Here is a 14,932-nt window from a genome sequence, read left to right as displayed (position 1 = left end):
GGACTCTCCACTGTAGTGCCTGATCTATGCTGCCTTGCAGTATAGTGTGCACCAACCAGATCCCAGTCAACAGGAAGGTGGCCACAGAGCACAACATATTCAAAAGTAGCCACATTTCCTCCTTTTTCCAAGGGCTTTTGGCTCCTGAAACTGCTCAGAATCCTGTCACAGACTATGCCAATTGTAGTGCTCTGGCTAATGTCAGAATCCTGCCAACATTGCCAATTGTGGAGCTCTTTTACCTGCTCATAATCCTGCACTGACTGGGCGAATTGTTGAATTAGGGCTGGGTCTGGAGCTCACAGACCTCTCAAGCCTGTTCAGACTGGGTCACAAACCCTTCACACAGTAGGCTGGGTCACCAGACCCCTCACACGCAGGTCTATGAGCTAGGTAACCAGCAAAAAGGTCCTTGGAAGCAGTAGGTTGGAAAGAATGGCTGTGCAGAGCAGAGTCCGCCTGAGGCAGTAAACACCAGCCAAGCCGTGGCACTGCACATGTGCACTAACTCCACCCCCCCACACACAATTTGTTTGCTGAGCCACCCCCAACCAGATGGGCAGGCGAGGGGGCCTGATTAAATTATTCCATTTTCCCAACATTTGTGCTCCTGCTTTCTCATCTATAACATGAAGAGGTTGGACAACAAGATGATTTCCAAAGCTATAGCCCTGACACTGAGTAAGTAGCAGAGCTAAACAAACCAAAACCAAACCAAAGAGTGAGAGTTGTTAAACACTTGAAAGAATGACTGGAGAGTAAAATTCCAAAAGAAAACTTAAGATATGACTTACGTTACCATCCAAATGGCATGAGTATGTGCAGACTCCTCTGAAGAAGAAAGAAATAACCATTCCCACTTCTCAACTCTGTGTCCTTTTAAGCATCTCATTTTGAAGTTATATTCTCATGAGAGTTATAGTTAATGGTAGATGTGGCAGCCAGAGACTTTCCTTCCTCAGTTGACTGTGAGCCCTGGGGAGTGTGATGGGCCCCTTCTCCTCCTGGGCCTTTCCCATGGAATTTTTTTTCTGCAGACTCCAAAATTTCTTGCTCCTTCTTGTCTTTCATATCCCTCATCTAGTTGGTCTTTGGGCCTTTCCTGGATTCTGTCCCTTCCTTTCCATCCCCTTTGTCATTGTCCCAGGTAAGGATTTCATTTTCCTTCAACTGGACAAGAGTTTCTGCACTGGTGTTTGTTTGTTTGTTTGTTTGTTTGTTTGTTTGTTTGTTTTTTCACCTTTCAATGTTGCTCACCAAGGTGCTTTTCTTTCTAAATTTGTTAAATTTAGCATTTTCTTTTCCTTCTTTAAATTGTTTGAAAGCTCTCTAATGACTGTTGGGTGAAATTCAAACTCCTCTGAACAGCATAACAAAGCTTTTTTGTCTTGTTTTAATGAGCTGATGCCTAATTCCTGTTTTGACTTCCCTATTCTAAGCTCCCTCGTGCTGATCAGTTGCCTGTTTGGTCTTAGGTTATTCCTTATGCTTCGTTTCTTTTGCTTTATACACAGGCTGCTGACCCCTGCAAACTACATTTCCCAGGCTCTCTTGCCATCCGGCTTCTTGGTAAATTTGCTCGCTCACGTGCTTGCTCTCTCTCTCTGCCTCAAGCTATGTCTCCAGCAGTGGCTAAGTCACCTCCATGGTCCCCAGCTTCTACCAGGTGGCTCATCATATTTCTCTGCAGTAACACCACCTTCTTTTTGTCCTTCCAGCCCTAGGAGTGGTAGTGACTCCCTGCAGTGGTTAATCTTGTGTTTGTCTCACCTCACCCTGGTTGCTCTTTCAATGGCTCCTACATCTTTGAATTTAATTTCCTGCATTAAATTTCTCCCATTGAAGTACCTAGTATGGGTTTTGCTTTTCTGGCTGGAGCTTGCCTGATATGCTTTCTTTCCTTTGAGTTCTCAAAATGGGCCTCTCAAGGAGAAAAGGCATTCCCTGTGCAAGGAAACCATTCCTTCATTTCTCCATGATATAAACTCTTGCTTGTTGCAGGCACATTGAGTCACTTCTTTGCTGCCAATAACTTGGTACATTACTACAATATGCATTTACCTTATTATTAAAAATGTTTGCACATTAGTCTCCTCACTAGTCTATAAGCTCCTTGAGGCTGAAGACCATGCTTTTTAACTTAATTACCCCCAGTACCTGTGCACAACAGCAGGAAATCAGTAAATATCAGTTAAATAATACACTAAAGAAATTTTGAAAAGTTCCTAGTCATATTTAAGCAGCTTTGACAGGCTCATGATTTTTAAATTTTGCAAATATATTGAATACTATAGCTGTTTTCTAATGATTGTAGTTATAACTGACCTTTTTATAAAGAAAATTTATTAATACTTTTAGCCAAACTAGATATTTTATTCCAGGGTTAAAGGCAGTATAATTTATTGCAGTGCTTACTATATTTACAGAATAATGGAATATATTAATATATTAACATTAGTTTCAGTCACTGGAATTTGCATTCAAGTATGTATATTCATGTTCCAGGATGCTTCTAATTAAAGAGTAATTATAAATTTCTAAAATTTGTAGCTACCACTGGGAAAGTTTCATTATCATTTCATGTATAAATAATTCCAATTTACCTTTTCGACCCTTTAAAAATACTTTAGAACTGTCTAATTTCTATGTTATAATTTAATGAACATATAAAAGTCTTCAAAAAGTTCATGGAAAGTTTCATATTATCTTTTAATTCCATTTTTCCCGTGAACTTTTTGAAGTGCTCTTGTATTTTTTCAACAATTCACAAAGTGACTACATGAAGTTGTGAAATATTTTCTGCTTCTTGGAAGTTAAAAAAATGTTATCTTTAATATTTTATTGAATCCAAGGGAAAGGTAAAAGAATGAACATGAATTACCCAAACCTATTATTTGGTTTAAAGCATAAAATCCAAAACTTCTAATCATTTGGATTCTGAAGGCTTATCAACCATACTGAGTGTTTGGAAACCAAAAACCCGCGTTGTCTCATATTCCAGATATAAAGGTTATTGATAGTCTACTGCCAACCTCACACTCCATAGCATGAACCATTACCAAAGAGACTGAAATATGAGCAAACAGAGAAAGGTTTTATTAACTCGTGAAATAATCCAAAAAATTGAGACTATAGAATGTCTGAGTATCACTCAAAAATAATTATAGACCCAAAAACTCTGAACCATAGGACATAATTTTCACTAGATAAATTCTAGCTGATGGAAGAATCCCTAATGATAAAAATTTTCCCACTACATATCTGAAGCCTACATGCCTTTTTTGTCAAATGTCATCATTAAATATTTATTCTTTATTTTGTCAGCTCTATTTGAAAGCCAGAGAAAACTCTGGTTTGATTTTTTTTCCTTCTACAATGATACATTGCAATGTGAGTTTGTTTGATCTCCAAGTTACATTTAAAGGCTTTGACAATGCTTTGAAATGCTTGTTAAAATTAAACATTAAAATTTTTTATTTTTTAATTTTCTTTTCCTTTCTCTCTCTCTTTCTTTCTTTCTTTTTTTTCCCCAGGAGAGTGTGTCTTGAAACAGAGCCAATGTGGGTTTGTACAGACCACTGGGCAAAACACATTAATTCCACCTCCTCCCATAACTGCCATACAGAAAGCCCAGCATGACTAATCTAGTTTACAGCTTGACAGGACAGTCCTGAATATAACCAGTTATACTTCAGATGCCTGCAGTGATTATTTGCTCAACCAACAGAACAGAAAGGCTCCTGACAACTACTAGATGAAGATAGACCATTCCATGTTTCAAAGCCGGAGTTATCCAGTAGTAAGGCTTATACTAGGGTACTTCGAGAAGTTCAGGGAAGGATTGTATTATCTTTTTATTCACTTGTCTATGAACTTTTTGAAGTACCCTCATATCTTCAAGCACTGTTGGTTTAAAATCTAGATCCAATATTTAGCTTTATGTATAGGAATTTGGGTATAGTATTCTGATAAGTTTCTCCCTGCAAATGCTTTGATAGTAACCATTTGTACAAAAGCATCAGGTTGAAGAATCTATAGTGTTTTCTCTATTGTGATCCAACTGGCTCCTGATTCCTTAGAGTCATCTTCAAAGGAAGAAAGCTTCTAATACCATAAACCTAAAATTGTCTTCAACTTCCTATTACCTCTCTTTTCTGTTTCTATAAAACAGTGAAGTATAACTACATAGGAAAATTTTTTGTTTCTTACACTTACAAATATAAGGCCTGCCTTATGAATATTCACATGAGATCAAATGTCTCATCAGGTCTGTCCAATGAAACTTCCTGTAATGAGGGAAATGTTTGAGATCTTCACTGTATAATACAGTAACCACTAGCCACATGTGGCTACTGAGCATTTGAAATGTGTCTACTGAAACTAAGGAACTGAATTTTTTATTTTATTTGATTTGGATTTGAATCGCACCATGTGGCATGTGGCTATTGGGCAGTGCAGGTCCAGAGAGTGTGACTTGAAGGAGTCTTAAGTAAACTCCTCCATTTCCAAATTCCTGTATCCCTATTTCTCATGGTGCCTCAGACTCCATGAGCTGAAATGGACGTTTTGAAAAATAGAATGCAGGATAAAATTAAAATTATGTGTCAGTCAGAGTTCGTAATTGCAAACACAAGTCAACTGTAGTTGACTTACACAAAAAAATGTTTTTGCAGGTATATAGACACCCCACAGTATCAAAAGGAAGCCTGAAGAATCAGGCTTGAACTGGAATAAAGGAAGCTGGTGCATGGTCAAGATCCTGCCACTAAGACCAGTCTGCATAGGATGCCATTGCTGGCCTTGACACCACTGGACATTTGCCACCACACTGCAGGGTTCTGTTGCCCTTGGTCACTCTCTACTGGCCATTGAACTCTCAGCTGCACAATGGTCAGTTCTAATAATCTTTGACTGAACTTGTGCTATTGTATCGCCCCTTAAAGATCCATGCTATAGCTGCCAGTCCATGGGGAGGAAATATCTGCCCACATTTTGGGTACATGGACACTGCCCCTCCCCATTTAGGGGTAAGGAAGGGGGTCGGTGTAGGCAAAAGTGTTTAATTTAAAAATTCCAATGTTATCTCCAAAGAGATTAACCTTAGTTCAAACTGTAAAGAAATTGAAGAAGAATCAGGGTGATTTGCTATATAAAAAGATGTTCCCTTAAGTCTTAAATTTTCTAAATACGGTTGATATTTTAATTAATTAATCATTAGGCAGTAAATTATAATATAAAAGCTGTATAATTATAAGTGTAATTGGTTATAATTATATATAATTGGTCATGAAGTTATAATTCATAATTTATAATTGCCTTGGTTAAGTTACGGTGATGCTATCGAAATCTATGGGAAAAAAGGTCAGGAGAGCAGCTCTGCTTGGGGTGCCCCTGCCATCTAGTGGCAGCATCCATTAATACTATCATAGAAATCCTAGAGCACCTGAAAGGTGGTTTGCCAGAGACAGTTTGCTCCACTTTACAATTTTCCCAATGTTTTGACCCAATCAACTGTACATTGAAACATCCTTAGGCCTTCGAAATGATCTCCCATTCTATTCAATTTCATTCAGATGAATTGCAAACATAAATCTCTGAGAGCCAAAGCATATCTAAGCATTACTTCATTCCCACATTCCCTAAAGCAAGATCGTGTGGTTTGAGCATGCTATTATTCTACCACAGAGAATATCTTGATCACCATAAACATTCAAATTAACATGGGAAGCACTGATGTCATGAATTGCTGGGATTTTTTTTTCTCAAAAATGTTATTAGTTTAAGAAAATAATGAAAGAGGGTCTACCAGTATTTTTGCAGACTGCTCTAGAAGGGATAGGAGAGTCATGCGTTAAGTAAGAATAGATCCAGACCTCAGCTTCGTTCCTTCCAATCCTTGTAAGATGTAAAAGGCAGTAATTGTCAAGTATCATACCCTATTAGCAAAATCAACACGATCGATTTCTCATATATCTGAGAGTAATAAAATTGACCTTACGCTTCAGTGATATATTCTCACAGCGATGTTTCCCTTTAAGAACACTTCCAGAAGGAAGGAGTCAATATCAAGCAAGAGACCTAATAGAGTAGATGGTTTGGCTGAAAAGGTGAGATGAGGTTGGTAAAAGCAGCATTAATGGAGGTCCGTGCTCCTAGAGACAAGGTGAGTCTGTGGCTCCCGATGCTTTGTCGGCACGCTATTTTTCATTCAGACTATGCAAGGGTGTAAGTGAAAATTTGAATCCAGATATGGAAATAGGAGGATGATTTGGAGTATTAACCATAAAGGCAAGATAGATTTGAGGCCTGAAGACTGAAGAATCTGGGGGACTGGACTGGAGGGAAGAAAGATTAAGTTTCCTTCATGGGAGCAGGATCTGATAATATGGATTTTTAAATTCTGAGAGGTGACTTTGATAAGCTGCTGAGTGGATGGAGCATCCAGGCAGAGGCTGGTAAGGATGGAGTTATGGGTCTTTGGGACTGGGTGCACCAGGTGAGGGAGCCTTTTCTCACCTTCCCAGATGCCCTCCTCACCCTCTTTCCTGCCTGGCTGTCCCCCTTCTTTCCCTCAGTGTTACCCTCTCTCTCCTTCACTGTGCCTGACTATCTTTCTCACAAATGGCCAGATCAGTTTTATCACAGTTACACATAAAACCCACAACTTCCTCTTTAAGTTTTATTTATATTTATTTTTGTGGAGTATAGTGTGTTGTTTTAATACATGTATATATTGCACAATGATTCACTTAGGGTGGATAGCATAGTTCTGTACCCATTAGTCCACCACTTCCACTCCCCCACCCCCACCCCCACCTCATCTGGTAACCAGTATTGTACCCTCTACTTCTATGAGAACCACTTTTTTTTTTCTGAGTCCACATATGAGTGAGATCATGTGGTATTTGTCTTTCTGTGCCTGACTTACCTCACTTAACATGATGGTTTCCAGTTCCACCCATGTTGCTGCAAATGATAGGATAGCATTTCATTTTATAGCTGAACAGTATTCCATTGTGTCTATAATACCACAGTTTTCTAATCCGTTCATCCCATGATGGGCATTTAGGTTGATTCCATCTCTTGGCTATTGTGAATAGTACTGCAATGAACATGGGAGTGCAGGTTTCTTCTTGATATATTCATCATTTCCTTTAAGTATGGTGTTCTGGTAATGGGACAGATGGATTATAAGGTAGATCAATTTTTTAGTTCTCTTAGGAACCTCCATACTGTTATCCTCAGTGGCTGTACCAATTTACATTCTCACCAACAATGTAGGTGGGGTCCCTTTCCTCCACATTCTTGCCAGCATTTGTTATCTTCTGACTTGTTGATAACAGCCGTTCTAACTGGGGTAAGATGACATCTCATCGTGGTTTTAATTTGCATTTCCCTGATGATTAGTGATTCTAAGCATCTTTTTCATGTGCCTGTTGGCCATTTGTATGTCTTCATTTGAGAAATGTCTATTCAGGTCCTTTGCCCATTTTTTAATTGGAAAAGCCACAATTTCTTGTTAATTATTGAATATCCGAAATAAAATTGGTGTGTTAAATCTTCTGTATTTCTCTCTAAAGAGTAAGTCTCTAGTAAAGTTTCTTGTTAATTGTCTATAACTGTCAAAGTGTTTTCCTGTTGATGTACAGTCCTAAAGAAGGAAAAAAAAAAAAATCAAAGGCTCTCTATTCCTAAAAATAAAACTTATCCTTCCACTCTCATCAAAACCTGGTATCTAGAAATTGGCTACTCACCAAAGAGCTTACATTTGTGCATGCATGCTTATGCCTGTCTAATTAGAGACTATGCAAAGATATATCCTGTCATTGTGTAGCATTAGAGATGTTTCTTCCTGCCTAGACTTTTTTTTTTTAAAAGATAAGAGTGCTACCCTTGGAAGAATAGCAGTATCATTAACATGGCAAAAAAAAAAAAAAAAAAAAAAAAAGTTGGAAATATTAAACAAATAATTATTATAAATGCAAACAATTTAATAACATTTTAGAAGTAGCCTCCTTCAAATATGTTACACCTAAATATTCTTCCAAAAGGAAAAAGATGTGAAAATTGTGTACAATGCTATTCCATTTCCAACCTCAAGACCCTGTGAGACTGCTTGAAGCCGAGCAGTACAGCACATTGTAGCTTCTAGTATCGAAAGAAGCACAATTTACACTTTCTCCACTTTTTTTTGGTGCAGGAAATTTGACCCCTTACTTTTCATTCCTTGGTATTCTCCATAGACCTTCAATCACTGATTTGCTCATCTTCGTGAGGGTATTTCAGTCCTGGTAAAGACTTTCAATTCTCGTTTTTAATCTCTTCTGATAGGGAGAATAAGGTCGATATCCATGGGAAAAGTTGAAGATTCCAGGGAAGCTATGTTTTTACACTAACCTACCCTACAGAATATCCAAAAAGAGTGTAAAGTGCTGCACCGAAATAAAGTGATGCACTGGGACAGAAATTTTCTCGTTTCAATTATTTTAAATCCCATAGAAACGACACATTTTCTATGCATTTTTAATAGAAGTGAAAAGAGATTTGGGACGTGTGCGTGTAATGTAGTCGCTATTTCAGGAGAGATCAGCTTGATGTTTAAATCAGTCACAGAAAGATAATCGCAAAGATGCACGAGATTAATTTCTTTGAATTCGTGTAAATCAGTACTTTTTTTTTTCTTCTACACATACGAAGTAATTTCATTCGATATGGTTGCTGTGGGGTGTGTACACACACATTCACTAACGTGCAGTAAAATTGTGCCCACCGTGCATTGTACTTGTGTGTATAATTCAGATACGCTGCATTGACAAGCGTTTCCCTGTGGAATCGAGGGCGTTCATCATCAGTACGGGGAGAAAGGGCAACAATCTCAGTAGCATTGGTATTTTCTCCGTTTAATCAGTCCTAAAACCAGAGATGTGGTCTAACTACCTTCAGGATTCCTTGCAGCGTTTTCAGCAACCACCTTCAAATCAGATAGACCCCAAGTTTAGAATTGCCACCACCAAAGAAAACCCTGGAGTGACGAATGGGCGGGAAAAGAGCAAAGGACGGAACCACCGGACTCCCGGGCGGGGGTGTGCGGGTCACTCTGACGACCGCTGAATCATTTCACACAAGACGGGAAATTCTCAGAGCCAATAACGTGTGTGCCTAACTCCAGCGGCCTCTGCATGTACAACCGACCACGCTCCTCCGTTCCTCCGCAGCGCCGTCCACGCCCGCAGAGGGGCTGGGCACCCCTGGCGGCGGTGCATGTCTGATGCCCCACATCCGAGTGGTCAGGTCGGCCCGCGCTCGGCCGAGCCCAGTCCAGTGTTCGCGGGTCAGGGACGGCGGACCCGATCCCGGTGTTCGCGGGTCAGGGACGGCGGCCCCGAGCCCGGTGTTCCCGGGTCAGGGACGGCGGCCCCGAGCCCAGAGTTCGCGGGTCAGGGACGGCGGCCCCCGGTTAACTGGGACCCACAAGTTGAAGCCAGAATTTCCCCAGCAGAGCCCAGGGACGTTGGCCTCAGCCCCTCAAGACTTTCTAGGAGTGCATTTTCCGGGGCGGGGCAGGTGAGGGGTCCCGTCCCCCGAAGGCCAGCTCCCCGGGTCTGCTCCGTCCCCCTCGCCGGCGTCTCCACGCCCCGGGCGGCCGCTCCAGCGACCCCCCCTGCTTCCTCCGTTTCCCCCGGAATCCGGGGTCGGACGGGGAGGCCGCGGTGGGCGCCCCTTAGGTGCCTGGCGGGGAGGGGCGAGCGGCTCGGGAAGGGCCCGGGGCTCGGCGGAGGCGCCCTGAGGCCCTGGAAAGCCCGCCCGAGGGCGCAGCCGGCTGCGGGGGGAGGCGATGGAGGGGGCCGGGCGGGGGCGGAGCGGAACCTCCCGCCGCCGCCGCCTCCTCCTCCTCCGTCCTCCTCTCGCAGTCGCCGCCTCCGCCGGGCTGAGGAGCCGGGAGTCAGCGGCGCCGGTTCGGGGCTGCGCGATGGGGAGTTAGCGCCACGGCGGCGGCAGTGGCCGCAGCGCAACCGGCCGCCGCCTCCGGGCCCGTCCCGCCGGGCGCGGCCAGCCCGTCCCGGAGCCAGGCCCGCGGGCGGCGGCGGCGGAGGAGCTGGGCGGGTGGCTGCGGCTGGAAGATGGCGCCCTCGGGCCCGGGCGGCGGCCGGCGGCGGTGCCGGCGGGTGCTGTACTGGATCCCGGTGCTGTTCATCAGCCTCCTGCTCGGCTGGTCCTACTACGCCTACGCTGTGCAGCTGTGCGTCGGTGAGTGCGCCCCCGCCCCTCGCAGCCGCCCCGACAGTCCCGGGACGCGGCAGCCCGCGCGCGCTCGGCGGCGCCCCCACGCCGGCTCCCCTGCGCCCCGCCGGCTTCCCTGCGCCCTGCCGGCCGTCGCCACCCCAGCCACACCCCCGAGAGCGGCAGGACGGTCCCCGGGACGGCTGTGGGCTCTCTCCGCGGAGGGGCGAGGCCGGGCGGGCTGCGCTGGAGGCGGGAGGGCTCGAAGCTGGGCCCGGGATCCGAGCTGCGCCAGCGCCGCGCGGGGGATGCTGGCCTCGGCCTCGGGCGGCGGAGCTGGATCCCTTGCTCGTGGTCTTCCATCCACTTTTTCAACGTTTGTGGCAGCGCTCAGGGGCGTTTCTGCTGCCTTTTTGCTGTTTTGGCCAGTTGAACACTTTCTAGTTAAAAGGGGGCGGAGAGGTGAGCTACTAGAAAGTATTTTCGAAGACATGTTCAATGTACAAGACCGTGATTTAGAGATTAGAGTAACAGGGAAAAGAAGAAAAAGGGGTGATCCTACGAGGTTTTGACATCCAGCGAGCCACGTGGCTCAAGTCCAAGTTCTAGGCTCCAGAATTGGTGGGTAGGGTACTTTCGATGCTGAATTTTCTTTTTTTTTTAGTTGATTATGCACAAGTAGGGAATACAATTATGTCGCTTAATGTAAACTGGCCTCCAACTTTAGAGGTCTAGGTCACGAAAGCTGGTCTGGGTTATGAGAAAAAATGTTAGAACAGAAGGTGACCTTTCTGCCAGTGACTTGTGAATGCGTTCTGTGTCTGGCGTTCCACCTAACACAGTGTCTATGTTTTTGCCCTACCAAGCACTTGCCCTGCGTGGAATAAGGAAAAAGATGAATTAGTGACCTATTTAGTTGAACCTTACAGCTTAAGCATTTTCAAAGCTTTAAGATTCAGGCGTAGAGCCTTGTGTGAAGCCGTCTTACCCCAAAATGTTGCCCCTTGTAACAAATAGTGTCAGGAAAATACACCAAAATAATTACTAACATAACTTTTGAGAGAATTGAGGCTAACTTCCCTTTTCATATAGTCTTTATAGTTTTAAATTTTGCTGTTACTACTTTGTTTAGTTAATGTAAAAACAATCGTTTAGAAAAGGATTGGGCTGTACTGACTTCTTCCTGACAATGCATTTAGATAGGCGGTATTCAAGTCATTTAATATGCATAGAAAGAAAGTTAATGTATAGAAAGAAACGTTGCAATTTTTGCATTAACTGTTAACATTAAAATTGCTTGCCTTATTGAGATATACTGTATATGTTACATAACTGTAAGGAACCTTTTCTATTTTACTCTGTTACCCTCTTAAAAACTGTGAACAATATTAATGTAACTGGTGCAAAGGACGGAAGTCCTAGAAGGCCTTCATTATCAAAATAGGCAGCTTGTTGTCCTGTATTATCACATTAAGCTAAGAAGCTTAGCCTGGCGCGTTGTCTCATGTCTGTCAGGTGGAGGCATTTGGAGGCAGGGAGAGCTTTTCTTCTCTTACAAGTACCTCTCTACCTAGGGAAGACTTACTGGATTGCGTAGACAGGTGATGAGGGAGGAACTAAATGGAAAATTGCTATTATATCTGAATCATATTTTTATATATACTTTTTGTAAGTTTAAGACAAATCTGAAGTATCCGTGAAATACACATCACTATTTTAGTAAGTGACAACTTGACTAAGAGGGAGAGTGCCTCTTTTTAAACTGCCTAAGTGACATGGACTGTTGATACTGTACCTGGTTCTTATAAGTGAAGTCTCCTATCGCTTGTGATGACTGCATAAGTGGCCTGGTACAATGCCTGCCACATTGAAAGCAATCAATAAATGGGGCTTGAATAAACAAATAAATGATTCAGAGGCAGTATCTCATAGGTTATCAGAAAGTAGTTTTTACATTTTTATTGCTGTAGAAACAAAAAGTAAGTAGTCAATATGAAAGGTCTAGGTCCTAGAGTGTAGAAGACAGAATAAGTTGAAGATGAATTAGATTCTAGAGACTCTGGCAGTTGAGGTGTGGTAAGCTCCAAAATCCTTGCATAGCCTTGGTGGGTTAGGAAGTTAAAATTAACTGTACGGTTGCTTTATAGGCACTGGGGAAGATGGTGACTAGTGTGACTGACACACAAAGCCATCCTCTTCTCCTTTTCACAAACAAAGCAAATGCGAATGCTAACCCCCGTCCCTATCCCCACCCCTAGCATTAATCACATCTCAGACTGTCCTGCCCTTTGTGGATTCTTTTTCTCTTGGGAGTTATTTACAATCAGATTTTCCAAATTTTTATTATGAAACATTGGCCAGGGTTAGGACCAGAGAGTGGGAGTTGAGGGATAGGAATTGGAGCAGGTGACAAACAGAATAGAACAAACAGGGTGATTTAACCCTGGTCCTCCTTCCACATCTGCTGTCAACCAGGGATGACCCTGAATATAAATTACTCTCTGCCCTTTGCTGAATGAACTGCAATTTAGGAGTTGTACTTATCCTGGTATCCTTGGAAACTGGAGATAATGATTCTCATTACAGTTAGTTTCTATATTTAACAACATGGATGTATGTGGCTCTCTAGGCACTTTTTCAGTTAGCATAATTTTTTGCTTAGTGTTTGTACTTTATAAAAATACCATCTCTCTCTTTAGAATGTGTAAATATAATATAAAATATAGAGGATATACATATATTTTGCAAGGGTCAAGTGTTTCAGAAAAGTCTACTTCTTCCTATTCTGCCAAAAAAAATAGATCAAATGGGAGTATTATGTTTGTAATAATTTGTAACATGTTTATCTAGTTCATTGATTAACTGAGCTCTTTTATTCATATTATTTTTCCCCCTTCATCCTTTTCCATCACTCCTGGCCCCTCTCCCTCTTACCCTTCTCTCACTTTTGTCTTCTTTTGAGTCTTACTTGTCTTTGATCCCTTTAATTATTAGCTATCTCCTTTTCCATAAAGTGGGATAAATTCAAAGGGTAAAAGTTGTAAGGTGGTACTTTAGGATGCAGAATTAGAGGGAGTAAGGGTAGTCTGCAGCCTCAGGAATGCTTGATTCAATGGCATGCTGGACATGGTTTCTGTATGTTTTACAGATCTTTATGGCAGTTACTGTGTTAACTTTGCTTGTTGAAGGTAACTAAGTGCTAACATTTAAAATGGTTTTAACTATTTTTATGCCTTTTTAATTTTGTTATAATTTCAAATTTACTGAAAAGTTTCAAGAATAGTACAAGAAACTTCAACATAGCCTTGTTTAATTATTTTGGTTTCCATTTTCCCATGTTGTGAACTCATATGGTTCTGAGTTTGCTTATGGTTTTCCTTAAGTCATTTTAAATAATTATAAAAATTGAAAAGTTTAGAGGTCATATGGGCCAACGCATTTGTAGGTGAAGAAATTCACTGTTCAAGAGTTGCTGCAAGGTCTGTGTCCTTTCTCCAAGTTACGCAGTGGAGGTGTCAGCTATGACTTTAGCCACTGTGGTACAAATGTCAAAATGTCTCCCTTTCCCACCAAACCCCTCACCAAATCTCCCTAGCCAAATGAAGTTGTTTAGCATGTCTTTTAAAATTTGCTGTTGTTGTTTAACAAGAGTTAAAAGAGCTCCAAAAGTAAGCCGACAGCCTTTACACAATGATTTTAGAGTTTTGGAAGGCTTTATAGTTTCGGCCAGATAGTAGATATTTTTGGCTTTGCAAGCTGTATGTTCACTGTTGCAACTGCTCATCTCTGCTATTGTAGAGAGCAGCCATAGAAAATCGTTTAATAAGTGGGCATGAGCGTGTTGCAAAAAAACTTTGTTAACAAGATAATTGGCAAGCCAGACTTGGGCAATAGTTTGCTGACCTTTGGAACATGTTAGAAGATAGACCATTAGAATACTGAGGTTTTACTCACAGTTTTTCAATCTTTATTAATAAACATCCCTCAACAACGATTGCAATCTCATATTCTGTAGTGATTTTTTAAGATGTTCAAAAATTAAAAGAATTAGTCCACATACTTAGGGATCGGTTTGAGAGATATGCAGTCATGTTTTCCTTCTTTTAAACAAATGTCTCTCTAAGGATAAAATATATAAAACCTCATACTTGGATTCTATTAAGTTATGATCTACCATTAATTCAAGGCTACTGCAAAGCTCAAGGATGGAGACTGTTAGGGCTATAAATTGCCTTCCATCATGAAATTAATTTGAGCCACACAGAAAAAGAAATGTGTTCTTGTTATCAGTAAACTATCACTTAAAAAGCTGTGTAGGACAGTAAAGCTTTTTTTTAAAAAAAAGAACAGGCAGATGATCTTGGGTATACAGATGTTACTATCTATAAGTATAAAAATAGTTTGAAATTAAATAGAAGGTACATCCATGGAAAACTGATGCATGCAGAAAATTCAATGCCTGTATCACTTTAGAAATTATGTCTTGTAATAATGCACAATATATGAGTTCTGTGACTTTTCTTTGATATCAAATATTGAGATTTTGTGACTAGAGGGATAAAAACTCAACATTTCTTTAAATCCAAAATTCGAATGGTAAAATATCAAATGTTCCACATTCTTGATTCGTGCTGCCATTGGTTTTAATGTAAATGATCCCTTTTAATGGGGGAGGAAGGAGTAGGATAAAAGAAGATTCTCCTTAATGCTT

At 41.6% G+C, this 14,932-nt stretch overlaps 1 protein-coding gene across 2 annotated transcripts in view; it reads left to right on the top strand.

Moving 5' to 3' along the window:
• The first annotated feature begins 10,018 nt into the window (after nucleotides 1-10,018).
• ZDHHC2 (zinc finger DHHC-type palmitoyltransferase 2) overlaps nucleotides 10,019-14,932 on the top strand; it is a 66,687-nt gene continuing 61,773 nt past the window's right edge. For both annotated transcript variants that reach the window (XM_063076861.1, XM_063076860.1), the window contains exon 1: nucleotides 10,019-10,248. In XM_063076861.1, coding sequence (XP_062932931.1) covers nucleotides 10,122-10,248 — 127 coding nt within the window. In that variant the 5' untranslated portion in view covers nucleotides 10,019-10,121. The remainder of the gene's footprint in view (nucleotides 10,249-14,932) is intronic.

Source organism: Cynocephalus volans, chromosome 13, assembly GCF_027409185.1.
Source record: "Cynocephalus volans isolate mCynVol1 chromosome 13, mCynVol1.pri, whole genome shotgun sequence".
Taxonomy (NCBI): domain Eukaryota; kingdom Metazoa; phylum Chordata; class Mammalia; order Dermoptera; family Cynocephalidae; genus Cynocephalus; species Cynocephalus volans.
Note: the sequence above shows the minus strand (reverse complement) of the source record. Positions and strands in the feature narration are given on the sequence as shown.